Raw genomic sequence first — 27,843 nt, forward strand, 5'->3', positions numbered from 1 at the left:
GGGTAGTGACCCATTCGGGGTAGTTGCGTTCGGGGCAATGGGATGGAACCCTTGTAACGGTTACTGTTAATGTATCAGAAATAGTTGCTTTTATGTATAACCATATGGACTTCAAAGCTGTTCACCATTTCAAACAGTAAATTCAACCCATACCTATCAGTAACAATATATGATACTGCTCTGATATTGTTAAATTATATGGGAATGGATTCAAGCAAGATATGGTGGAAATATACCGCCATCATTTGGCAAATTGTTTTTGTTTAAATTTGTGCAAAACACTCACACATTTGCATTTGACAATATTAAACTACATTTCAACAGTTCGACAAATAGTTACATTTTGTTGATATTTGTGGGCGACATTTGATCTTGCGTTGATTGTAGAAAAAAATCGCTGTCGGATTGCCGTCAAAGGAAAACTGTCAAGCTGTATTGTTTACTTCTTATTCTACTATTGAAACTGTTAGAAGCTTTCAGTTTATTTATAAAAGTCGAGTTAGACTGAAATTAAGTTTACAAAACAGCATTTCACATGAAAAAATGACAACTTCGATCGACCCAGTAAGTACATATCTTTTGCCAATCTGTTGGATGTTTGGTTTGGCGCAATCCCCGTAGGATCTGCGCACCAAAATCGATACCGCTTGCCAGATGGAGGAGGAATTCACCAAACTGCACAACGAAAAAGTAGCCAAGAAGCGGCATCAGATGACCCGGCTCTACATGGACAACGGTTTGCTGGTGTGGAACGGAAATGGTGCCAACTGGAAGGACAACATCCAGAAGTAATTCCAGGAACTGGCCCGCTTCGAACACATTATGAACACGTGTACCCTGGTCGCTCAGCCGATCATTGGCGACGGTTTGTCCTCGCAGCTGACCAAACCCTTCCAGAAGACATTCACGGTTACATCCCAGGGTGACAAGTGGAAGATTGCGAGTGATTGCAGCGCTGCTTCCGGTTGCTGGATGCGTTCTTTTAAGGGAATCGATCAATACATGGATGCGTTGGAAAGCGATATTCCGTGAGTTTCAGAAGAATGAAAAAATATCCTTGAGGTGATATTTAACTTTAATTGAATCATCGCAAGGCTAGTAGCGGTTCTGGTTTTCTATTTTAATTCGAGTCTTTAAAAAGTGCAAAATTAAGAGGTTAATTACGTGACTATTCATCTGATTCTTCAATAATTTCTTCTCAAATTCCTCGAGAAAAAGCCTCAGGAATTATCCTAGTGCTTGCATTATATTACATAATAGAAAAGGATAGGGTAAAAATACAATAAAGCACCGTAATCCAATAATTATGCATACGTTATTTATTTCCCTTAGAAACATATGGTTTAAATGTATCAACACTGTTTGGCTTACATTGATTTTGCCGAAAAATGGACAGTATATCTACCTTTTGGAAAACTGTTGATGAGAAATTTTGTTCGAGAAATTCGACGTTTTCAAATTGTTACATAACTTAACCGCCTATTCCCCACATTGTGATTTTCCTATTTACCGTTTGTCGAATTGTTAAAAACGTTTCGAGTACGGTGGATATATTGTTATTTTTCATTGTAACCAAAATTATTCAGATATTGTTGCAAATGGTTGAGGACCTTTCGGGAAATGGTACTGATATAGTTTTTGTTTATGCGGGTAATCTACTAACAATCATATCGAATCGTTTTAACAATCTAATAACCTTGATAACATTTACTAATTCTTTATTTACTAACCCTGTACTAATTTAATACCACTGAACACTAGAAACGTGACTGTTTACAAAAAAAAAGAGCATGGCCTAGCAACTTGTAACAAACGGTTACAGATCTTCCTATCGCAATTGCGGTCCTGCGAGAAACTTGCGACCGTTATTACAGTGCAGTACCGAAATCAGTACAGGCTCGAAATCCGCACACTTCATACAAATAGTAGGCGTTTCGTATGAAGTGTACGGATTAGGCCTAATTTCTTAGATGTACGGATTTCGAACCCGCACTGTAAATATAAACAAAGCCATAAGGCCGCACGGGACGTCAATACAATCACCTAATCCAATTTAAGAAGCAAATCTGAAGTACCACTCCATATATCGATGTGAATGATTAAACATTTAATTCTATATACAGGGTGATTACTAATTCCTGTCAGTAAAGTAAATGATCATAGATAAAAGATGAATGTATGAATTTTAATTTCCAGTATACATCCTGTTTTGTGCATCTATAAAGTTTGTTTTGACAAATTAAAGATTAAATCTTGTTTCATTTACCTAAGTTTTTAGTCATATGTGTTGTTTTAAAGGCATTACACCTGGCACGCACGTTTTCCACAGATATGTATGTTTAACTATACTCCGCTGAAAAATTTGCCTGATTGAAACAGTATGCTACCACAATCTTTCAGACTTACTAGGGAATAGCATGAACTGATTATGGAAAATTTTAGCGAAAAATATATGTCATTTTTGGTTAAAATATATGCTTTGGAATAACATGCGTGTTAACTGTAATGCTTCTGCAACAACGCATGTGGCTGGAAATTTAGGTAAAAAAATAAATATGTTATCTATGTATAGTGAGAACGAATGTTATAAATGTCCAAAACTGGATATGCACTGGTAATTAAAATTCATACAACCATCTTTTTTATATGATTACATATTTTACTGACAGGAAATAGTAATCACCCTGTACACCCATTCCATGTACAACCGATCTAGTGGGGCACTGAGTTCCGTGAAAATTTACTATTTTGTTCCTTATCCGAAATAAGGATATACGTGTTTTTGGATTTTTTGATCAGGGTGACCATTTCCGAAATATGGTGATCAGAAAAATCGCGATTTTGACTAATTTTTATTTTTAAGAAAATTATAACTTTTGAACCGTTCGACCGATTTCTAATCTTTTTGGACGTAATGAAAGATAAAGATTTTGACTTTTCAGGAAAAATATGAAATATCACAAAAATTGTTTTCTGACATGAAAAAAATCAATAATTTCTGTTTTTTCGTGTTTTGAAGGCCTCGGTACCAAAGGGGCTATTGTTGTTCTCATTTTTTCTTGAAAGTTCAGAAAACTTTACGTTTACTGTCATATTTTCATTGATGTATGTTTTTTAGTTTTTGAGATATATTTTTTTGAAAATAAAAAATTAGTCATTTTTCATCGGCACACACTGTAGGTCTCAGCGCATTAGATATTTTATTTAAAAAAAATCATAACTCTTGAACAGCTCAACGCACCAACCGATTTCCAATCTTTTATTATGGAATGAAAGCTTTGAATTTCAACTTTTCAGAAAAATATATAAAAAAAATTTTTACATTAAAATAAATGAGAATTTCAAAAAAAAAAAAAAAACTAGAAATTTTTATATTTTATCGTGTACATTTTTTTTTTTTCAGATTTTTATCTGTGTGGCACTAGTGCTGGAGTAAACAAATTTAGGTTTTTGTCATCATCAAACCCCGCGCGGAAGCGACAAATGTCGTATGAGAAAAACATTGTACTATTGATAATTGTTTATCGTTGTCCCTAATAAAATGTGGCTAAATTATCTAGCAATTACAGAAAAACTGGATAAAGTGATACGCACTTAACACCAGATTTATAGGTAAAATATGAATGTCGCATTCGAAAACGAGTGTGTCTCGTGCCTAAAACGGTATTTTTGGACGAGCTGTCAAATCAGCGCCTTCTTCAGCACCAAATTTTTGGCTTCACTCCAGTTGTTCGTGGATGACAGCCGTTTCAGTCCTGTGGAACCAGCATCGAATGCACATCGGATTATTTCTCGCATGGGTTCAGTATTCGCTCCATATTTCCATAATCGGAAGGTTTTAAGACTTTCCATCTGTAAAATGTTTCCTATACATTTTTATGGGCTGATTTGAGTCACAAATCGGGATTTCCATAGATTTTGGTATGAGAAATTGATATATAAAAATCAAAACATATCCCCGATATAATGTTTTAAAACCTTACGATTATGGAAATATGGACCAAATACTAATCTCTAGCGCGAAAAAATCCGTTGACCCTATGAGCGGCTATTGGATTAGAAGGTATTTTTGTGCAATCCAACGATTGCGAATAAAATCAATTTAAGTGTACCTTTATTGTTGTTGTAGTTATGGTTTGACCAGAAAAAGTAGCAGGATTCATAACAAAACTCGTAATAATGCATTTTTTAGTATGTTCGTCATGAAAATTGTATATCGTGAGCGGAAATAGGAACACCTAGATGTAGTAACAAATGTGAAAATATGTTTTTTGTTATGAAAACTGTTAATATTCACTTAATGTTACTGCTGAATACCTAAACTTGGAGCTACATTGTGAAATAAACCTAGTATTTATTTCCTCAATAGTAATTTTATGTTATGCATCACTTAAATGAGCGGAATCTGGTGCACTGATGACATATATTTTGTAGAAAAAAAATCAAAATTTTTCAAATCGACCAAAAGCTATTTATTTAAAAACTTTTTTTATTCAAAATCTATCCATCGTGAAACTTTCAAACATCTGTTTCCTTTCAAAATTTTGTGATGAAAATTGAAAATGGGTGTTAGTCTTTTTTTTCAGGATAAATTTTTTCTTGTACTCCAATCGTCCCAGACAACCAAAATGTACGTATAACGGAGGCTTTGTATGTGCATAATTTTATTTAGAAGATGTCGCGAAAAGGCCATTTAGGTACAAAAATGGAGGCGATATACGTGCATATATTATGTGATGAATAATAGCATACAATGCGAGTGTATAAATTTTCTACCGAACAAACCTGTGATCTTATGCGACTTCACATATAATAACAAATGTTGTTTTGACAGCTGCTACGGATTGATTCGACCTAATTTGTACGATTGTACGGAACGAAGCAAAATGTACAAATGAACTCAGAAAAAAAATATCCACCGTTTTTTGCTGGTTTGATGTAGGGGGAGATCCCCCAGTGCCGGACAGCACCCAATACCGGACAAAGTCGATACATTGAGAAATCATGGTCCAATCAAGATGGTGTATTAGTAGAAAAGAAAGCTTTTGTGTAGACTAATGTTTGCGTAGAATAACACATCCTTGAAATATGCATCCCTTTTTAAAAAAGTAGAAAAGTTTGAAAATCTTTAAAAAATTGACGTATCTTCTTAATTTTGAGCCTATTTAGTAATTATTTTGAAAATGAAAAAATACTTTGGATCCCGCAAGCATGATCGAACACAATCCTAATTTGATAGTATGAATGTATTTTGTACCATAATTGAAGTAAATATGGACAAATTACAATTTTGGTTAAGCACCTCCTGTCCCTCAGTTTCGGACAGCTTGATTTGTTATATGATATCTTTGTAATTATTGCATCAGTATCTCAGAATACTTTCATTTTTCATGGGTTCCGTCGACCATGGTATCAAACATGCAATAAAATTAAGAAGAATGAACAATTCATAACAACATCGTAAAATGTGCTATTTTTCATCATATATGAAAGAGGTTTTTGATAGGCATCTTGCAAACTAAGAAAAATTCAAATTATTTTTGTAAATGTTGCAATTGCATTGAATTGGTAATTATAAACTATTTCTATAGTGTACACATTCAATGATGTTCAAATTTACAGAATTCGAGGCATTTCCAGATCGTGTCCGGTATTGGGAGCTTAATGAAGTTATCCAGTACCATACCAGCCAGTAAATTTAATTTGTACTAAAACGTTTTAGTACAGGCAGATATCCAGTACCATACCAGCCAGTGAGTATATACAGAATGGAAATTCAAGTTCCAAAGTTTTCCAAGCGTGAAAAAAACAATTTTCATATCAATATGTTTAAATCACATGGCAATTGCACCATCTAGTATGCTTTAACGCGACAATTTTCTATTTTATAAGAATTCTGCGTACTTTATCTCACTGGATGAGAGTTCTATGCGATCTAGTGAACTGAAATTTTCACAGCCGCTTTTCTGATAGTGGATTAACAGTTTTCCATGGAAATATTTCATGGCTAACTGTTTTCCTATGATGCCGAGACGAAACTTGTAGTTTTCCTGAAGAAAAATTAATTTATTAGAAATCCACGTACATAATCTCACTGGATGGGAGTTCTATCCAGTCCAGTGAGCTGAATTTTTCACAGCCGCTTTTCCAATAGTGGATTAACAGTTTTCCATGGAAATATTTCATGGCTAACTGTTTTCCTATGATGCCGAGACGAAACTTGTAGTTTTCCTGAAGAAATATTAATTTATTAGAAATCCACGTACATAATCTCACTGGATGGGAGTTCTATCCAGTCCAGTGAGCTGAAATTTTCACAGCCACTTTTCCAATAGTGGATTAACAGTTTTCCATGGAAATATTTCATGGCTAACTGTTTTCCTATGATGCCGAGACGAAACTTGTAGTTTTCCTGAAGAAATATTAATTTATTAGATATCCACGTACATAATCTCACTGGATGGGAGTTCTATCCAGTCCAGTGAGCTGAAATTTTCACAGCCACTTTTCCAATAGTGGATTAACAGTTTTCCATGGAAATATTTCATGGCTAACTGTTTTCCTATGATGCCGAGACGAAACTTGTAGTTTTCCTGAAGAAATATTAATTTATTAGAAATCCACGTACATAATCTCACTGGATGGGAGTTCTATCCAGTCCAGTGAGCTGAAATTTTCACAGCCGCTTTTCCAATAGTGGATTAACAGTTTTCCATGGAAATATTTCATGGCTAACTGTTTTCCTATGATGCCGAGACAAAACTTGAAAGTTTCCTGAAGAAATATTAATTTATTAGAAATCCACGTACATAATCTCACTGGATGGGAGTTCTATCCAGTCCAGTGAGCTGAAATTTTCACAGCCGCTTTTCCAATAGTGGATTAACAGTTTTCCATGGAAATATTTCATGGCTAACTGTTTTCCTATGATGCCGAGACGAAACTTGTAGTTTTCCTGAAGAAATATTATTTTATTAGATATCCACGTACATAATCTCACTGGATGGGAGTTCTATCCAGTCCAGTGAGCTGAAATTTTCACAGCCACTTTTCCAATAGTGGATTAACAGTTTTCCATGGAAATATTTCATGGCTAACTGTTTTCCTATGATGCCGAGACGAAACTTGTAGTTTTCCTGAAGAAATATTAATTTATTAGAAATCCACGTACATAATCTCACTGGATGGGAGTTCTATCCAGTCCAGTGAGCTGAAATTTTCACAGCCACTTTTCCAATAGTGGATTAACAGTTTTCCATGGAAATATTTCATGGCTAACTGTTTTCCTATGATGCCGAGACGAAACTTGTAGTTTTCCTGAAGAAATATTAATTTATTAGATATCCACGTACATAATCTCACTGGATGGGAGTTCTATCCAGTCCAGTGAGCTGAAATTTTCACAGCCACTTTTCCAATAGTGGATTAACAGTTTTCCATGGAAATATTTCATGGCTAACTGTTTTCCTATGATGCCGAGACGAAACTTGTAGTTTTCCTGAAGAAATATTAATTTATTAGAAATCCACGTACATAATCTCACTGGATGGGAGTTCTATCCAGTCCAGTGAGCTGAAATTTTCACAGCCACTTTTCCAATAGTGGATTAACAGTTTTCCATGGAAATATTTCATGGCTAACTGTTTTCCTATGATGCCGAGACGAAACTTGTAGTTTTCCTGAAGAAATATTAATTTATTAGAAATCCACGTACATAATCTCACTGGATGGGAGTTCTATCCAGTCCAGTGAGCTGAAATTTTCACAGCCGCTTTTCCAATAGTGGATTAACAGTTTTCCAGGGAAATATTTCATGGCTAACTGTTTTCCTATGATGCCGAGACAAAACTTGAAAGTTTCCTGAAGAAATATTAATTTATTAGAAATCCACGTACATAATCTCACTGGATGGGAGTTCTATCCAGTCCAGTGAGCTGAAATTTTCACAGCCGCTTTTCCAATAGTGGATTAACAGTTTTCCATGGAAATATTTCATGGCTAACTGTTTTCCTATGATGCCGAGACGAAACTTGTAGTTTTCCTGAAGAAATATTAATTTATTAGAAATCCACGTACATAATCTCACTGGATGGGAGTTCTATCCAGTCCAGTGAGCTGAAATTTTCACAGCCACTTTTCCAATAGTGGATTAACAGTTTTCCATGGAAATATTTCATGGCTAACTGTTTTCCTATGATGCCGAGACGAAACTTGTAGTTTTCCTGAAGAAATATTAATTTATTAGAAATCCACGTACATAATCTCACTGGATGGGAGTTCTATCCAGTCCAGTGAGCTGAAATTTTCACAGCCGCTTTTCCAATAGTGGATTAACAGTTTTCCAGGGAAATATTTCATGGCTAACTGTTTTCCTATGATGCCGAGACAAAACTTGAAAGTTTCCTGAAGAAATATTAATTTATTAGAAATCCACGTACATAATCTCACTGGATGGGAGTTCTATCCAGTCCAGTGAGCTGAAATTTTCACAGCCACTTTTCCAATAGTGGATTAACAGTTTTCCATGGAAATATTTCATGGCTAACTGTTTTCCTATGATGCCGAGACGAAACTTGTAGTTTTCCTGAAGAAATATTAATTTATTAGAAATCCACGTACATAATCTCACTGGATGGGAGTTCTATCCAGTCCAGTGAGCTGAAATTTTCACAGCCGCTTTTCCAATAGTGGATTAACAGTTTTCCAGGGAAATATTTCATGGCTAACTGTTTTCCTATGATGCCGAGACAAAACTTGAAAGTTTCCTGAAGAAATATTAATTTATTAGAAATCCACGTACATAATCTCACTGGATGGGAGTTCTATCCAGTCCAGTGAGCTGAAATTTTCACAGCCGCTTTTCCAATAGTGGATTAACAGTTTTCCATGGAAATATTTCATGGCTAACTGTTTTCCTATGATGCCGAGACGAAACTTGTAGTTTTCCTGAAGAAATATTAATTTATTAGAAATCCACGTACATAATCTCACTGGATGGGAGTTCTATCCAGTCCAGTGAGCTGAAATTTTCACAGCCGCTTTTCCAATAGTGGATTAACAGTTTTCCATGGAAATATTTCATGGCTAACTGTTTTCCTATGATGCCGAGACAAAACTTGAAAGTTTCCTGAAGAAATATTAATTTATTAGAAATCCACGTACATAATCTCACTGGATGGGAGTTCTATCCAGTCCAGTGAGCTGAAATTTTCACAGCCACTTTTCCAATAGTGGATTAACAGTTTTCCATGGAAATATTTCATGGCTAACTGTTTTCCTATGATGCCGAGACGAAACTTGTAGTTTTCCTGAAGAAATATTAATTTATTAGAAATCCACGTACATAATCTCACTGGATGGGAGTTCTATCCAGTCCAGTGAGCTGAAATTTTCACAGCCTCTTTTCCAATAGTGGATTAACAGTTTTCCATGGAAATATTTCATGGCTAACTGTTTTCCTATGATGCCGAGACGAAACTTGTAGTTTTCCTGAAGAAATATTAATTTATTAGAAATCCACGTACATAATCTCACTGGATGGGAGTTCTATCCAGTCCAGTGAGCTGAAATTTTCACAGCCACTTTTCCAATAGTGGATTAACAGTTTTCCATGGAAATATTTCATGGCTAACTGTTTTCCTATGATGCCGAGACGAAACTTGTAGTTTTCCTGAAGAAATATTAATTTATTAGAAATCCACGTACATAATCTCACTGGATGGGAGTTCTATCCAGTCCAGTGAGCTGAAATTTTCACAGCCGCTTTTCCAATAGTGGATTAACAGTTTTCCATGGAAATATTTCATGGCTAACTGTTTTCCTATGATGCCGAGACGAAACTTGTAGTTTTCCTGAAGAAATATTAATTTATTAGAAATCCACGTACATAATCTCACTGGATGGGAGTTCTATCCAGTCCAGTGAGCTGAAATTTTCACAGCCACTTTTCCAATAGTGGATTAACAGTTTTCCATGGAAATATTTCATGGCTAACTGTTTTCCTATGATGCCGAGACGAAACTTGTAGTTTTCCTGAAGAAATATTAATTTATTAGAAATCCACGTACATAATCTCACTGGATGGGAGTTCTATCCAGTCCAGTGAGCTGAAATTTTCACAGCCGCTTTTCCAATAGTGGATTAACAGTTTTCCATGGAAATATTTCATGGCTAACTGTTTTCCTATGATGCCGAGACGAAACTTGTAGTTTTCCTGAAGAAATATTAATTTATTAGAAATCCACGTACATAATCTCACTGGATGGGAGTTCTATCCAGTCCAGTGAGCTGAAATTTTCACAGCCGCTTTTCCAATAGTGGATTAACAGTTTTCCATGGAAATATTTCATGGCTAACTGTTTTCCTATGATGCCGAGACGAAACTTGTAGTTTTCCTGAAGAAATATTAATTTATTAGATATCCACGTACATAATCTCACTGGATGGGAGTTCTATCCAGTCCAGTGAGCTGAAATTTTCACAGCCACTTTTCCAATAGTGGATTAACAGTTTTCCATGGAAATATTTCATGGCTAACTGTTTTCCTATGATGCCGAGACGAAACTTGTAGTTTTCCTGAAGAAATATTAATTTATTAGAAATCCACGTACATAATCTCACTGGATGGGAGTTCTATCCAGTCCAGTGAGCTGAAATTTTCACAGCCACTTTTCCAATAGTGGATTAACAGTTTTCCATGGAAATATTTCATGGCTAACTGTTTTCCTATGATGCCGAGACGAAACTTGTAGTTTTCCTGAAGAAATATTAATTTATTAGAAATCCACGTACATAATCTCACTGGATGGGAGTTCTATCCAGTCCAGTGAGCTGAAATTTTCACAGCCGCTTTTCCAATAGTGGATTAACAGTTTTCCATGGAAATATTTCATGGCTAACTGTTTTCCTATGATGCCGAGACGAAACTTGTAGTTTTCCTGAAGAAATATTAATTTATTAGAAATCCACGTACATAATCTCACTGGATGGGAGTTCTATCCAGTCCAGTGAGCTGAAATTTTCACAGCCACTTTTCCAATAGTGGATTAACAGTTTTCCATGGAAATATTTCATGGCTAACTGTTTTCCTATGATGCCGAGACGAAACTTGTAGTTTTCCTGAAGAAATATTAATTTATTAGAAATCCACGTACATAATCTCACTGGATGGGAGTTCTATCCAGTCCAGTGAGCTGAAATTTTCACAGCCACTTTTCCAATAGTGGATTAACAGTTTTCCATGGAAATATTTCATGGCTAACTGTTTTCCTATGATGCCGAGACGAAACTTGCAGTTTTCCTGAAGAAATATTAATTTATTAGAAATCCACGTACATAATCTCACTGGATGGGAGTTCTATCCAGTCCAGTGAGCTGAAATTTTCACAGCCGCTTTTCCAATAGTGGATTAACAGTTTTCCATGGAAATATTTCATGGCTAACTGTTTTCCTATGATGCCGAGACGAAACTTGTAGTTTTCCTGAAGAAATATTAATTTATTAGAAATCCACGTACATAATCTCACTGGATGGGAGTTCTATCCAGTCCAGTGAGCTGAAATTTTCACAGCCGCTTTTCCAATAGTGGATTAACAGTTTTCCATGGAAATATTTCATGGCTAACTGTTTTCCTATGATGCCGAGACGAAACTTGTAGTTTTCCTGAAGAAATATTAATTTATTAGATATCCACGTACATAATCTCACTGGATGGGAGTTCTATCCAGTCCAGTGAGCTGAAATTTTCACAGCCACTTTTCCAATAGTGGATTAACAGTTTTCCATGGAAATATTTCATGGCTAACTGTTTTCCTATGATGCCGAGACGAAACTTGTAGTTTTCCTGAAGAAATATTAATTTATTAGAAATCCACGTACATAATCTCACTGGATGGGAGTTCTATCCAGTCCAGTGAGCTGAAATTTTCACAGCCACTTTTCCAATAGTGGATTAACAGTTTTCCATGGAAATATTTCATGGCTAACTGTTTTCCTATGATGCCGAGACGAAACTTGTAGTTTTCCTGAAGAAATATTAATTTATTAGAAATCCACGTACATAATCTCACTGGATGGGAGTTCTATCCAGTCCAGTGAGCTGAAATTTTCACAGCCGCTTTTCCAATAGTGGATTAACAGTTTTCCATGGAAATATTTCATGGCTAACTGTTTTCCTATGATGCCGAGACGAAACTTGTAGTTTTCCTGAAGAAATATTATTTTATTAGATATCCACGTACATAATCTCACTGGATGGGAGTTCTATCCAGTCCAGTGAGCTGAAATTTTCACAGCCGCTTTTCCAATAGTGGATTGACAGTTTTCCATGGAAATATTTCATGGCTAACTGTTTTCCTATGATGCCGAGACGAAACTTGTAGTTTTCCTGAAGAAATATTAATTTATTAGATATCCACGTACATAATCTCACTGGATGGGAGTTCTATCCAGTCCAGTGAGCTGAAATTTTCACAGCCGCTTTTCCAATAGTGGATTAACAGTTTTCCATGGAAATATTTCATGGCTAACTGTTTTCCTATGATGCCGAGACGAAACTTGTAGTTTTCCTGAAGAAATATTAATTTATTAGAAATCCACGTACATAATCTCACTGGATGGGAGTTCTATCCAGTCCAGTGAGCTGAAATTTTCACAGCCACTTTTCCAATAGTGGATTAACAGTTTTCCATGGAAATATTTCATGGCTAACTGTTTTCCTATGATGCCGAGACGAAACTTGCAGTTTTCCTGAAGAAATATTAATTTATTAGAAATCCACGTACATAATCTCACTGGATGGGAGTTCTATCCAGTCCAGTGAGCTGAAATTTTCACAGCCGCTTTTCCAATAGTGGATTAACAGTTTTCCATGGAAATATTTCATGGCTAACTGTTTTCCTATGATGCCGAGACGAAACTTGTAGTTTTCCTGAAGAAATATTAATTTATTAGAAATCCACGTACATAATCTCACTGGATGGGAGTTCTATCCAGTCCAGTGAGCTGAAATTTTCACAGCCGCTTTTCCAATAGTGGATTAACAGTTTTCCATGGAAATATTTCATGGCTAACTGTTTTCCTATGATGCCGAGACGAAACTTGTAGTTTTCCTGAAGAAATATTAATTTATTAGATATCCACGTACATAATCTCACTGGATGGGAGTTCTATCCAGTCCAGTGAGCTGAAATTTTCACAGCCACTTTTCCAATAGTGGATTAACAGTTTTCCATGGAAATATTTCATGGCTAACTGTTTTCCTATGATGCCGAGACGAAACTTGTAGTTTTCCTGAAGAAATATTAATTTATTAGAAATCCACGTACATAATCTCACTGGATGGGAGTTCTATCCAGTCCAGTGAGCTGAAATTTTCACAGCCACTTTTCCAATAGTGGATTAACAGTTTTCCATGGAAATATTTCATGGCTAACTGTTTTCCTATGATGCCGAGACGAAACTTGTAGTTTTCCTGAAGAAATATTAATTTATTAGAAATCCACGTACATAATCTCACTGGATGGGAGTTCTATCCAGTCCAGTGAGCTGAAATTTTCACAGCCGCTTTTCCAATAGTGGATTAACAGTTTTCCATGGAAATATTTCATGGCTAACTGTTTTCCTATGATGCCGAGACGAAACTTGTAGTTTTCCTGAAGAAATATTAATTTATTAGAAATCCACGTACAGAATCTCACTGGATGGGAGTTCTATCCAGTCCAGTGAGCTGAAATTTTCACAGCCACTTTTCCAATAGTGGATTAACAGTTTTCCATGGAAATATTTCATGGCTAACTGTTTTCCTATGATGCCGAGACGAAACTTGTAGTTTTCCTGAAGAAATATTAATTTATTAGAAATCCACGTACATAATCTCACTGGATGGGAGTTCTATCCAGTCCAGTGAGCTGAAATTTTCACAGCCACTTTTCCAATAGTGGATTAACAGTTTTCCATGGAAATATTTCATGGCTAACTGTTTTCCTATGATGCCGAGACGAAACTTGTAGTTTTCCTGAAGAAATATTAATTTATTAGATATCCACGTACATAATCTCACTGGATGGGAGTTCTATCCAGTCCAGTGAGCTGAAATTTTCACAGCCACTTTTCCAATAGTGGATTAACAGTTTTCCATGGAAATATTTCATGGCTAACTGTTTTCCTATGATGCCGAGACGAAACTTGTAGTTTTCCTGAAGAAATATTAATTTATTAGAAATCCACGTACATAATCTCACTGGATGGGAGTTCTATCCAGTCCAGTGAGCTGAAATTTTCACAGCCGCTTTTCCAATAGTGGATTAACAGTTTTCCATGGAAATATTTCATGGCTAACTGTTTTCCTATGATGCCGAGACGAAACTTGTAGTTTTCCTGAAGAAATATTAATTTATTAGAAATCCACGTACATAATCTCACTGGATGGGAGTTCTATCCAGTCCAGTGAGCTGAAATTTTCACAGCCGCTTTTCCAATAGTGGATTAACAGTTTTCCATGGAAATATTTCATGGCTAACTGTTTTCCTATGATGCCGAGACGAAACTTGTAGTTTTCCTGAAGAAATATTAATTTATTAGAAATCCACGTACATAATCTCACTGGATGGGAGTTCTATCCAGTCCAGTGAGCTGAAATTTTCACAGCCGCTTTTCCAATAGTGGATTAACAGTTTTCCATGGAAATATTTCATGGCTAACTGTTTTCCTATGATGCCGAGACGAAACTTGTAGTTTTCCTGAAGAAATATTAATTTATTAGAAATCCACGTACATAATCTCACTGGATGGGAGTTCTATCCAGTCCAGTGAGCTGAAATTTTCACAGCCACTTTTCCAATAGTGGATTAACAGTTTTCCATGGAAATATTTCATGGCTAACTGTTTTCCTATGATGCCGAGACGAAACTTGTAGTTTTCCTGAAGAAATATTAATTTATTAGAAATCCACGTACATAATCTCACTGGATGGGAGTTCTATCCAGTCCAGTGAGCTGAAATTTTCACAGCCACTTTTCCAATAGTGGATTAACAGTTTTCCATGGAAATATTTCATGGCTAACTGTTTTCCTATGATGCCGAGACGAAACTTGTAGTTTTCCTGAAGAAATATTAATTTATTAGAAATCCACGTACATAATCTCACTGGATGGGAGTTCTATCCAGTCCAGTGAGCTGAAATTTTCACAGCCGCTTTTCCAATAGTGGATTAACAGTTTTCCATGGAAATATTTCATGGCTAACTGTTTTCCTATGATGCCGAGACGAAACTTGTAGTTTTCCTGAAGAAATATTAATTTATTAGATATCCACGTACATAATCTCACTGGATGGGAGTTCTATCCAGTCCAGTGAGCTGAAATTTTCACAGCCGCTTTTCCAATAGTGGATTAACAGTTTTCCAGGGAAATATTTCATGGCTAACTGTTTTCCTATGATGCCGAGACGAAACTTGTAGTTTTCCTGAAGAAATATTAATTTATTAGAAATCCACGTACATAATCTCACTGGATGGGAGTTCTATCCAGTCCAGTGAGCTGAAATTTTCACAGCCGCTTTTCCAATAGTGGATTAACAGTTTTCCATGGAAATATTTCATGGCTAACTGTTTTCCTATGATGCCGAGACGAAACTTGTAGTTTTCCTGAAGAAATATTAATTTATTAGATATCCACGTACATAATCTCACTGGATGGGAGTTCTATCCAGTCCAGTGAGCTGAAATTTTCACAGCCGCTTTTCCAATAGTGGATTAACAGTTTTCCATGGAAATATTTCATGGCTAACTGTTTTCCTATGATGCCGAGACGAAACTTGTAGTTTTCCTGAAGAAATATTAATTTATTAGAAATCCACGTACTTAATCACACCGATCTAGTGAGTAGAAATTTTCACAGTCGCTTTTCCGATTAGATTAACAGTTTTTCGTGGCAAATTGTTTTTCATAACAATTTTTGTATTTTCCTGTGTATTCAGGCAATTTCCCCCCCCCCCGTTTTATTTTCATTTGTCGTATATTTTCATATTTTTGTATATGTTTTTTGGAAACATGCCTTACATAGTCTTGAAAAAATATATCGTTCTCTTCTCTTCTTTTACATTATTTTTTTTTTGAATTTCCATTGTTATATAATTTCATTACTCCATGTGTTATTTCATTTATATTTACAGGGGTTTTTATTAATCGTTTCAATGATTCTCTCCACACTCTATGTGGTTATGAAATATGTTTTCGGGAAGAAAATTTTGTTAAATTATTATTATCAAATTAAAACGTTTGTTCACATTTATTTATTTTCATCAATTTACAAATAGTTAACACATTTGCCAAGGTTTTAACAAACTTTACATTGTTTTGTCCCATCTGAGCATGTTGCGCAGACCTTCATGGGACATGTTTTGCATATTAGATCAAAATCGTTTTTTGCAATCATCCATGCTCCACAAAGTGTGCAGCATGGATGGTTGAAATAACACTGCAGATAATTTTTTTTGTAGTTTTCGTGTCGCCAGGTTTTCGGATCTATCTGCAAATCATTACATCCCTTGTTCTGAATAATCTCTTTTGAAAATTCCACGCAATAAATTCCACAGCTGGAATTGTCCTTTTGCTGGCTACAAGGCATATCTTCTACCAACCATTTGGTGGCCCAGCGCTGATCATCACCAGTTATCTTTGCAATATTTTTAATTATTGAAAAAAAATCACTGGCTTTAGCAGATTTTTCATTTTGCTGAGAGTCCCAGCAGAAAAAATCTTGCGTTCTGAAGTTAACCATTATTAAAAAGTAATGGCTTCCATCACAAAATGGAACGAGAATTTTAGGGTGACCGACCATTCTGCGGTATTCTGCTGCTGCCAGGTCATTATTTTTGTTGTTTTTAGAAAATAATACAGCAGCAGAATACGGCTCCAGCAAGTAGATTTCCTCAGATCGTCCTGCCGCTTCGATTTCTGCTGCTATGAGCCATTCCACTGCCGAATCTACAATCCACCCTTCGATTACTGTCCTTAGGTCGGCAAGGTCGAGGCTAATTGTTCGGTTCTGGAAATTCTTTTTCCCAAAGTAAAGCCTTTTTCCGGGATGCATAATACTTATTCGTTCGAATATCTTATTGAATCCGGAATTTGGTGGTATTTTTAGGCTGGGCAGATCTTTGAACCGTTGAGCAAACAGTCGCTTCCCAGAAATATTTGAAAATTTCTGCTTGATGGTTCTTACAGAAGTAGGTGTTCTGCCCCATTCGGCTTTGATTTCTCCAAGCTCCGAAAGCGTTATATCTTCCGATTTGTTTGTTTTTGGTTCCTGTAAGAATGTTAAGTGTAAGTTATTCAGTTATTCAATTTTATTTGGGCTGTTGAATTATACAGTACTGGACTGAATGAAGTACACATCAACTGTTTCTTCTTAGCAACTGATCAAGTATGGCGGCTTTTCGACTTCTATAGTTCTTATTGACATAAAATTTTCACCGCTGCTTTGAAGTAACTTGAAATTCACTCATCTATAAATTCACAGCTTCTCACAAAACGGATTTTTCAGTTCACACAAATCTCTAATTACGGCCAAAGGCAAAATTTTGAATTAGCTATTAACTACTATTTACTTGCATATATGCGCAATATATCGTTATGTTAAATCTATCAATTTGATAAGACAAATATGTTTATGGAATATCATTTTCATGTAAAATTTATTGTTTTCAAATTGTTTATAATTTTACTTATAATTATTTTTCGCAAAATTTTAAATTTGTGATAATTAAAAAATGTGCGTTTAATTTATGCATTGGAAATTTTCAGCTTAGTAAAATTCAGGTTGATTCTGAGCTGCGGGTACAATTTTAAGTCAACCACACCGGCCTTCAAATTTGTCAGTCCAGTATTGTATAAACATAAATATTGTTACTTACTTTGACATCTGTTCTTTTGCGTTTATATGTGCCTTTTCGTGCATTCAGCCTGCATTTCGGTATTTTTTCCCGATAGCGCACAACATTCGCTCTAGTTTGAGATTTCATGTACGCTATTAATCTTTCGGCAGCAATGGGCAGCTTTCCCAATTCGGCTATTCTGGTTCTTAAATCTTCCTTGGTTGTTCCCCAGTGGCTCTCCATGTTGCCCGTTGAACATCTGAAGTTCTCTTCATAATGAGGTTTTGTGTCTGATTTCCTGATGTGCAGTATAGACGTCCACATAGGTGCCAATGCCACATAATGCTGCATAATGTATTCAATGAAAAGAGTTTCCTTGGAGCTGCATCTGTGGTTATAAGTTTTCAATTTCTCCTTGTAAATAACCAAGCAATCCTTGTACCATTTTGAGTTCTGATAAATAGTGTCGGAGTCGATTTCATCGTTGTATTGCTTCATGTCAGTTTCATCAGTTTCAACTGTTTGCCAAAACGAGTCATTGTGATGCAACGAATATAATAAACGTTCTTTATCACTGTCATTCTGGGATAAATAATAATGGCAAAATTGCTCAAAAATTTTTTTGAACGTAGGATAACTGCGGCAGTGCACCATTTCCACGAAAAATATTTTTGCAATTCGTTTGTCCTATAATGAATTAGAAATATGAATAAACATGTTCTGATAATTAACCCCGCAGAACTGAAGCATACCTTTGCGTCATCCAACATTGAATTCAAATCCTTCAGAAAATTCTTGCTGAGGTGTACTATGCAAAGAAAACAGTACACAAAGTTTCTGTCCATGTACTCGAAAAGGTCGTTGATTTGCTCCGTAGCATAACGATAAACAATGTTGAGGTATTGTACCACATCTAACCCATTGTTTAATTCCACAATGCTCTTTATTTGTGCCCAGCACTTATCCGTTACAATTCCTAGAATGTTGATTTTGAATTTTAATAAGGAATTGCATTTTAACACAAATAAAAATAATTCTAATTCATAGCTTTTTAGACGTTAAACAAATAGAGAAAAGAAAGAAACAGAATGAAAAATTATTCTAAAAAACAAACCTTCAAAAGGGGGCCAGTAGCTAAACTCGTCAACGAATTTGTCTTTAAGTTCTTTGTAAAAGACGCTGATATTTCTGCTGGAGTGATCATTCGTAATCATATCCGCAAATGATATTACGGTTTTAGATGATGTATCTCCAGGAATACCAACTGCTTTGACGATGGCATAGTTGTTTATTCTCTTGTCACAATTTAGGTTTTTAATTTGAGCGCACATCCCCCCCGACGCATCGGTTTCTACTAGAAACCTCGGTGGTTTGTTTCGGCTGGAATCTTTATCATACCGCAACCTTTCTTGATGTAAAATTTTCAGTTGATCACAGCTGATAAGAGTGACACGAAATGGCCCAACAGAAAATGATTGGAAATACCTAGAAGATAGTTGAAAATAAGCATTATGCACTTGGCAAATATAGACTTTTAACATAGGACTTTTGATTTCCAATTTGGAGTAAGGTATCGTTGGGCATGTTGGTAAAGGAAATCATCAATTAAATCCTAAAGATTTTTAATCCATATCATATCCTAAAATTTAATTGTGCACAAAACTTTAGGAAAAATATAATGATAGTTTTTGAAAAACGTCCTCTTATTTTCACTTGTCAATGTTGTAGGTAAGAAGATATATGGTAGTTATTAATAATAAATTGAACAACTAGGGTAGGTGTACCAGTTATGGCCATAGTGGTTCCCTATTTCGCCATACGTGATATCTTGAACGCCTTCACTTAAAAAAAAAATCTGTTGTGTTTTAGCAGTAAAATAAAGGATAAATCTCGATGTTAAAACATTCAAAAAGATTAAAAATGTAAAAGTTATACAAATTTTGCATATGGTCAAATAGGGAACCACTATTGCCATAACTGGTACACTTTACCTAACAGTTAAATTTTCACTTAAAGTGGACCGCAGATAGACGAAACAGTTTTTAAAATTTAAAAATTCTGGAGTGGTCATAAGAACACTAAGCTGAGAAATAGGCTATGTTCCAGACGTAACGCAACGTCAGGAAAAAGAATAAGAAGAAAATCAATTTACATGTTTGCATAAGAGTTTTGTTTAACAACAACGTAATAAACATGTAAAAGTTGAACATTTTATTTATGACAATTATTCAGACACTGTAATATCGTAATGTTGAGATGCCTTTTTTTAGAAGTTGATTTCTATTAGCCTTAAACGCTTTGAATAATGTGTTTTGTTAATATTCAGCACGCTTTCAGTAATTTATTCTATGTTATACAACAATGATTGAATTTGCTTATCTGTCATAAAGGTCTGAGCAGTCTCAAAGGTTTACGCATGAGTTTGGAACATAATATGACATATTCACTAAAATATAGAGTTCTGTTTGATCCTTCGACCTTGACGCTTGCTCCTGCGGGGGCGGGCGATGAGGGCAGGCAAACATGCCGCGCGTCGGTCGAGTAGTGAGAGGAAAAAGCGCCACTGATCGTTAGTAGTGTTTGATCTATTGATTACGTCGCTTGCTCTTGCGTGGGTGAGTGATTAACACTTGTTCGGGGTACAATGCGATTATCGAATTATATCGCGATTCCAATTTGGCGTGATTATAGCATGGATCGCATCACCAACCACTGGTGACTCCCAGATCTTTACCTTATCCTAATAGCCTAGTATCCTTTCCATGACAACTGTGGAGATGCAGATGTATACTCGGTCTAACGGTTGTCTAACTAACATTCCTTCCCTTCCCCGATGACCGTAAGGACGTGGCCGGCGCCGTTATTGACTTTTAAAATTTGAGCTCTCGATTTGTGCACAGTGAATAAGCTAATTCCAAGCCCCATTCATTAATTTCCTGTGTAACTACGATTGTTCTGGTCAATCACGGAGTAGCAACTACAATTGTACGGGCATCCATACTCATGCTCAAAATGACATATTCACTAAAATATACAATTTAGGTAGGTATGGCATGACATGTAACCAAATTAGGGTACATATCGAACGTCGTTTTTTGTCCAACAGCAAGAATTCTAGCACTGATAGAATTAGTATAAATTGGAAACTGCAGCTTGCACAATTATATGACTTCTTGTCAAAAATTTCATTACAACTATAGTTAACGGAAAAGCATGAAAATTGTAGACTACGTACCTAAATTTCAAATGCAGAATTACATGTATATTTAAACAGAGGTGAGTGTTCTTTCCGGAATTCGTAAATTGATTTAATTTCCAGAACAGATTATTTAAAAGAATCATGTCTTCAATCCATCTATCTTATCTTCCATATTATATATAAATAAAAATGGAATGGTATTTGTATGCCACGAAACGGCTTAGGAACAAGTCAACGGATTTACCTGATTCTTTCATAATTGCATTCGTCAATGGTTCCGACGTGATAGTTAAAGGAAAAAGTTTAGCTTTAGTCTCTGAAATAGTTCGAAAAACGGGAGAAAACTAATGTGTCACTTTGTATGGAGTTTTCATAGCGTTTGATGCTGATTTTCAATTTAGAGCTATTTGAATAATTCAATATTTAACGTACAATTCGACAATATTCTCCATACAAAGTTATTTTTAAATATATTTATCCACTCTTCATATAAATTTTAAGCGAACTCGTTCGAATACAAACAAACTTTATGCTTTCAGCCAAATTTTATAGCATTTCTAATAAACAAACTTAAAAAAACCGGCTCAAAACAGTTACGTAATATGTGGATAGTCCCTTCTCAAACAATGAAAACATAAAATAACATGTTTAAATTACATATTTCATCAATTAGGCGAGAGAACTAGTTTTGCCCTTACTTCATTTTTCTCGACCTCTGCAGTCTTCCAATTAAATTATAATACAAGTAATAATATCTGACCATATTTAATATTACATTTTAATCAATAACAGATTTGTTCACACCTCTCATGACGACGCTTTCATTCTTATCAAGGTCTGTATGTAAAAATAAAAAGTCGTTTACTGATGTTGTTTTAAGAAACAAAGGACCAAGAGTGTTCCAAAAAATCTTTATAAATACACAAATATGACGCGTGAACAATGATTTATGGAAATAAGATGTTTCCACTGTAGTTCTTTTAATCATAACTTTTAGGAAATCTAAGTAAGATCAAAATGGGTTTATATGATTTCGTATTTGAACGCAATCTTATGGTGAACCGTTCGTGCCAAGTAAGCTCCTTACCATATTTGTTTTTTTTTTTGTTAGCTTAAGCTCCGCAGTTGATATTGTAGCAGTTATTATAATTTAAACTATATTTCTTAATTTTTATTGAGGCATTGAAAAAATAGCGCTCAAAGTTTGAAGTATGTCTTCTCATATAAATGTTCATAATTTTCAAGTACATTTCTGTGTGCCATATTCATAGAGCATCACCGCACAAATAACTCAGCTTGCTTCTATTGTTCAGCAAAAAATATAACTTTCACACAATTTACGTTTTGTCGTTGCTATAAAGGTTGAAAGGTTGATATAGAGACTGTTATGCCTTATTTTAATATAGTACTGCACCAACTTCATATTTTTCAAAATTTCCAAACAAGGTAAATTTTATACGCATTTATTGAAACATGTATGTTGTGGTGAAAAGGGTGTTGGTTCAAAAATACAAATGGGACTGTTATGCTTTTATGATCAGTATAGCTCTATAATCAAATAAACGTTGTATAATACATACCTGAAGTCGTTCGTGGGCTCTGCCAAGAATTTTGGCATTTGACTTTCACAGGTCCACATCAATGTTAATGAGTCGATGCGTGATTCGGAAAGCCTGCTTTCATTCAAAACCTCTGCTCGAATCTTTGCAATAGTGTTCTGAGAAAGTGGCCATTTATTCCTCGGCGTCACATAATGTCGATCTCCATAGTTAATCACCAAATAGTTTCCGTATGCTTTCGGCATTTGCGTTCGAATATCATTTTTTGCGCCATCTCGATTGTTCCCTCGGAGCTGCGGCACTTTATAGCTGTTCGGACAATGTTTAGTTGGATAATTCGTGGCAAAAACTTCAAATATTTTGGAATTATCATCAGGGTTGCAAGCTTTGTCGTTGACGCTATAAACTAGTTTAAACAAGTTACATGGGTTCTCATTTCCCCATGTACAGTAAGCAAGAATTTGGAGGGCATTTGATGCTAGCCAAAAATTCGTTTTTGTTGCTACATCCTGAAATTTATTACGTACATTTTAGTTAGTAGTTAATCTTTTTTCAACTCGTATCCGCTGAGCAAAACAAATAACACTCAAAAAGCTGTCCTTTTGTCAGTTATTGGCGGTTCGCATTATTGTAGTTTGCAGTATTTTGAATATCTTTCGTTTTTTATGAAAATCACCACCGATCTGGAGTTATTTAAGATTCCACCGACATTTACGTGACTTTTTAGTATAAATATAACTTCAAATCAACTTATTTTTATAGTTTCGGCTACCTTTTATTATGTGAGAACTAAAACAGTGAATAGTTTTGTGTAATACTTCTGTTCTTTCTTGGACCTCCGTGGAATTAATCCCAGGTAGGATAATTTTTTGTTTCTTTCTGATAGGCAAAATCGGATTTAATACTTCATCAATTCATAAGATTACCTTAAGCGTGCCCATTTGGAATCAATTCAAGAACGTCGGTCGTCCAACTATCTAAAAATAATCGACAATTTTGTAGTTCTATGTCTGGTTTGAGTTTGGTTTTTGCCAAATAATACGAATTTCATCAATGGCTTCTGAGGAATGATGATGAACACATAATAACCGTAGTCGAAACTTTGAAAACAATTTGAGTAGGGTTAGTTGGGTTAATGTTAACAGGAACGGAAGATTATACTAGGAACAACTCCGGACCGGTGGACATTTCCAAAAGTTGCAATGGTACTCTAAAAACAAAATAAGGTACAGCGGGGTAAGTGAACACAGAAAAATCATTTATTTCGTTATTTTGTTCAGCCAACGTGAATGATTTCAAATACTACGGATAAAGTATGAGAGAATTTGATACAATAAATAATTTTCATCATTACCATTTGTTGAAAAATTGCGTCAATTGGTCCACTTGCCCCACTATTGTGAGGTTAGGGGATCACAAAAAAAAAACCTAATCTATTCCCACAACAAATGTGAAGTATAAATGTATAACGGAATTTTTTTTTCTTGCTGTATGTGCTATGTTACATATATTTAATATTTAGAAATGAAGAATATCTTTATACATGAATAAAAAAGATGAAAAGTGTTCATACATTAGTTCTCTATAATTCGAACGATAAATACAATTGAAACTAGAATATCAAGTATTCTTGTTTCGAAAAAATCATTCAATTTATACGCATAAATAATTGTCTATTCTCAAAGATATTTCCGAAAGAATCTAGTAGTTTAAAAATGCTTTTCGCATGTACTTTTGTTGAACAAACTGTTTTTTTTACTAATGTTGGTACAATTGTTAACATTTTCTGAAAAATTGATATGGTCAAATAACGTGCGATTAAATGCTTACAACAGGAGAATTTTTATGTTTTCCTTTCCTTATTTTTAATTGTGTCAAGTTGACACCAGAAAGTCATATTGACAAATGTAAACCAGAAATGAAAGAAGAAAACTAACGGAAGACAACAGAAGACAAGAATAATTCCAATTCTCATAACCAATCTGCATATACATGAAAGTTTATCAATTGGAAAGTTCGGGGAAGTGCACCTTACTATGCATTTACTGAAATCGCTTTTTTCTTTTGGGTTAAAATATTAACCATATAAAAATAACAGTATTCGATTTTACGCAAAGGTACAATATATGCTTGATTGGCAGAATATAATTTTGAAATATATTTAGTTTTGCAGTTCACAAGTTCGATGGTGTAAATGCACGTACAGTTGTGTTCAGAATAAAAGTAGTGAAAGCCGATTTTCATACAAAATGCTCAACTCAATATGCTCAAAATAATAGTAGTTTTAATTATTTAAATATCTGCTGTATTTTGAATTTTCGAATTTTTCTTCACTCATCATTTTAAACATTTCCACCCTAGCTATTTATGTATAAACAAGCCAATTTTTTACAAAATTGTTGCTGAACAAAAATTACCAAAAGAAAAACTACTATTATTTTCAGCGATTTCACCTGGTGCTTAACTTTTTAGCCGGTAGTCTGAAAATATTCAAATTTTGTTATAATGAAATACAGCATATTTGTAGTTCTCTGTCAAAATTTCATGCCGATTGCTCATAGGGTAACAAAGTTACAGCATGCCAAAGTTGAGAATTTTGTATGAAAATCGGCTTTCACTACTATTATTCTGAACACAACTGTATGTTATCAATTCAACAGTAGTATTAGTATGAACGTTCAAAAAACTAAGCAATTGTACACATCCTCCGCTGTACCTTATGTATACAATTTTGAACGAACCAGAACGAAGACCATAAGTTAAAAATTATCAAATTGGGAATTTATTTTTTTATTTTAGTTGTGTTGATAAATGGATACGAGTTGAATGAACTATACATTGAAAAGCTCATTTGCTTAAAATCTATGATAGCATACCTTGCATGAACAATTGGATGTACGCATTTCCCGTGTGACAACACCACCATATCCTCCAGACAGCATGTATTTCCCTGTATTATCTACCGTTGAATATTTCCTCCATTCCTCCTGGCTAAATATCACAACGTATGGTTGCTTCTCGAAAGTATGTTCTGAAAATTTGTACAATCTTTTTCCGTTCCAGTTATTACGAGCAATACACACAGCGCACGAGCAATCCTCATTGAAACATGATATGTCTTCAGGTTTATCGTTCATGTCTTCTTGATCACCATTTATTTGGGTTTTCATTTGCTTGTAATCAAGAAGAAGTCTGTCCACGTTTGTAATATTAACATATTTTTGTTTTTTGACGGCACCTGAATCCCAGTTCAGCTCAGTGCAAACCTCTTCGTATTCCACCTGACTTAAGCCACTATGCTCAACGTGAGGATGAGCCGCGATGAATTTGGCAAAAATTTCCTTTTCTCTGTTAGATAAACGACGTGGCATCTTAAAGGAGTGATATTAAGATAAGGGAAACTATTTTTAGATTGTGTTTTGTTTTTGTTACTGATATAAAATTCATGAAAGAAATATTGTTATTAAAATTAAATACAACAAACCAAAATTAAATACAACAAACGGAAGGTTGTGATAAGAGGCAAAATATTGAAAGTCATAAAAAAAAGATGTATTTTAATATTGAATATATAACAAAACACTGAAAACATGTTTGATATCTCAATATGTTACCTAATAGAAATTGAATAACAAATCAATAACACATTACAATATTGGTAGGTGTACCAGTATTCGCCAGTTTTTTTTATTAATCAGTCAATATACATCTGAAGATTGTCAATACGTTAAACCAAAGCTTTCAATCCATGTTCTGTAGGAAGACCTGTGTAAGAACTGGTCTCAAATTTTATTTTTGTGTTAAAAATTGGGGTGGCGTATACTGGATCACATGCACCAGTATTCCTCATGTTTTTGATTTCTGGAAAGTTGAAAATTTAGGAAAAACATGGCGAAAATTTGTGCAAAAAAGCAAAAATGGGTAAAATTTCAAGAAAAATGTTTTGTGTTTATGCTTTGGGTCGATGTTCCAATAGCCGCATAGCAAAGAACAAATATTCATATGAAATCGAAAAATAACGCTAGCGTCATTATTTTTACATCATCTGATAGCTTCTTAATTTTGTTGGAAAATATGAAAACTACAATTGAAAAAGTACTATGACTATCATTATCTAAGTCGTGTCCATACCTTCTGAGACACCTTATATTCTGAAATTGCTAGAAAAAGATGATCGCATTAAGAAAATGTGCATATAAACACTTTAGTATATTAGTAAATAAAAAATCAGAAGTGTGTCAATTTTTGCAGGAACAAAACCTTCAAAAAGCGTGTTTTGCATTCACCTTTTCTCAATGATCAATGTTATACACAGGCATATATTATTAGAAGAGTATTAATATGCGTAATCCTGGCACGTTTAAGAATTCGCAGATTTTGATTTGGTTCACTTTAATGTAATTTACGAACAGTTCTTACCTTTTCGGCGATAATAATTGACGATAATGAAAAAAATCGATTGTTCACTTCTACACAAACTTACACTCCTATTTATCCCTAACTATCACTTATTGAACTAATTTAATCTATATCTTACTATTTATATTTTTCTACCTGCTAATCTTATACAACTATTTTTTTTCTCACTTCCCTTGAAATTCACTTATTGGATGTAAACGAAATAAATATGCAATTACTTAAAAATCAACAATTTAATCCGAGCGAAAAACGGTGTTCACCTACGAGCAGCCAAAACCAGATGAATGAAAAAAAAAAACCGTTGGTTTCATCAATGAACGTGTTTCATATTGAGAGAGAATTCGCTACATTAACCCGCACGCTTAAAAACATTACAACAAAATTATACTGTTCGTTTTCGTTTGTACGATAAAGATGTGTAACCTTCCTTTTTTTTGTGGGTTCTAAGACAGAAACTTATATTTTCTATGCGTAGGTCAAGCTAAGCATGTAATTGGGCTATGATCAATTTGCGAAAACCCAATCATCGCGACACTTAAACGAACTATATATGTGTCATTACAGTTTAATTGCGATTTGTGTTAATGGACAAAAAACAAATGATTTATGTTCGATAATTTGTGTGACTTCAGCTATGCGTGTTTATGTTCCGGAGAAAAATAATTTACCGGGAGCATATGAACTTCACTAAGTTAAAATTCTTCATTTTACCCACACTCAGTGCTCACGGTCAAATCATATTACAGAGTTCTGAAAAACAGTTCAAATTTATAAAAAAAACTATTTTGAAGC

General features: G+C 34.7%; 2 protein-coding genes across 6 annotated transcripts in view; one reads left to right on the forward strand and one right to left on the reverse strand.

Moving 5' to 3' along the window:
* Positions 1 to 27,843, forward strand: part of LOC5567281 (putative uncharacterized protein DDB_G0277255) — a 470,679-nt gene that overhangs the window by 310,647 nt on the left and 132,189 nt on the right. The gene's annotated exons all lie outside the window — the stretch shown is intronic.
* On the reverse strand, positions 16,249 to 19,527 carry LOC110674093. The gene is made up of 4 exons (XM_021837649.1): positions 18,989 to 19,527; positions 18,627 to 18,850; positions 17,914 to 18,561; positions 16,249 to 17,306 (listed from the first exon to the last, which is right to left on the reverse strand). The coding sequence occupies exons 1-4, from the start codon at positions 19,413 to 19,415 to the stop codon at positions 16,335 to 16,337; spliced, it is 2,271 nt and encodes a 756-aa protein (XP_021693341.1). The 5' UTR covers positions 19,416 to 19,527; the 3' UTR covers positions 16,249 to 16,334.

The sequence above is a fragment of the Aedes aegypti genome, chromosome 1, assembly GCF_002204515.2.
Source record: "Aedes aegypti strain LVP_AGWG chromosome 1, AaegL5.0 Primary Assembly, whole genome shotgun sequence".
Taxonomy (NCBI): domain Eukaryota; kingdom Metazoa; phylum Arthropoda; class Insecta; order Diptera; family Culicidae; genus Aedes; species Aedes aegypti.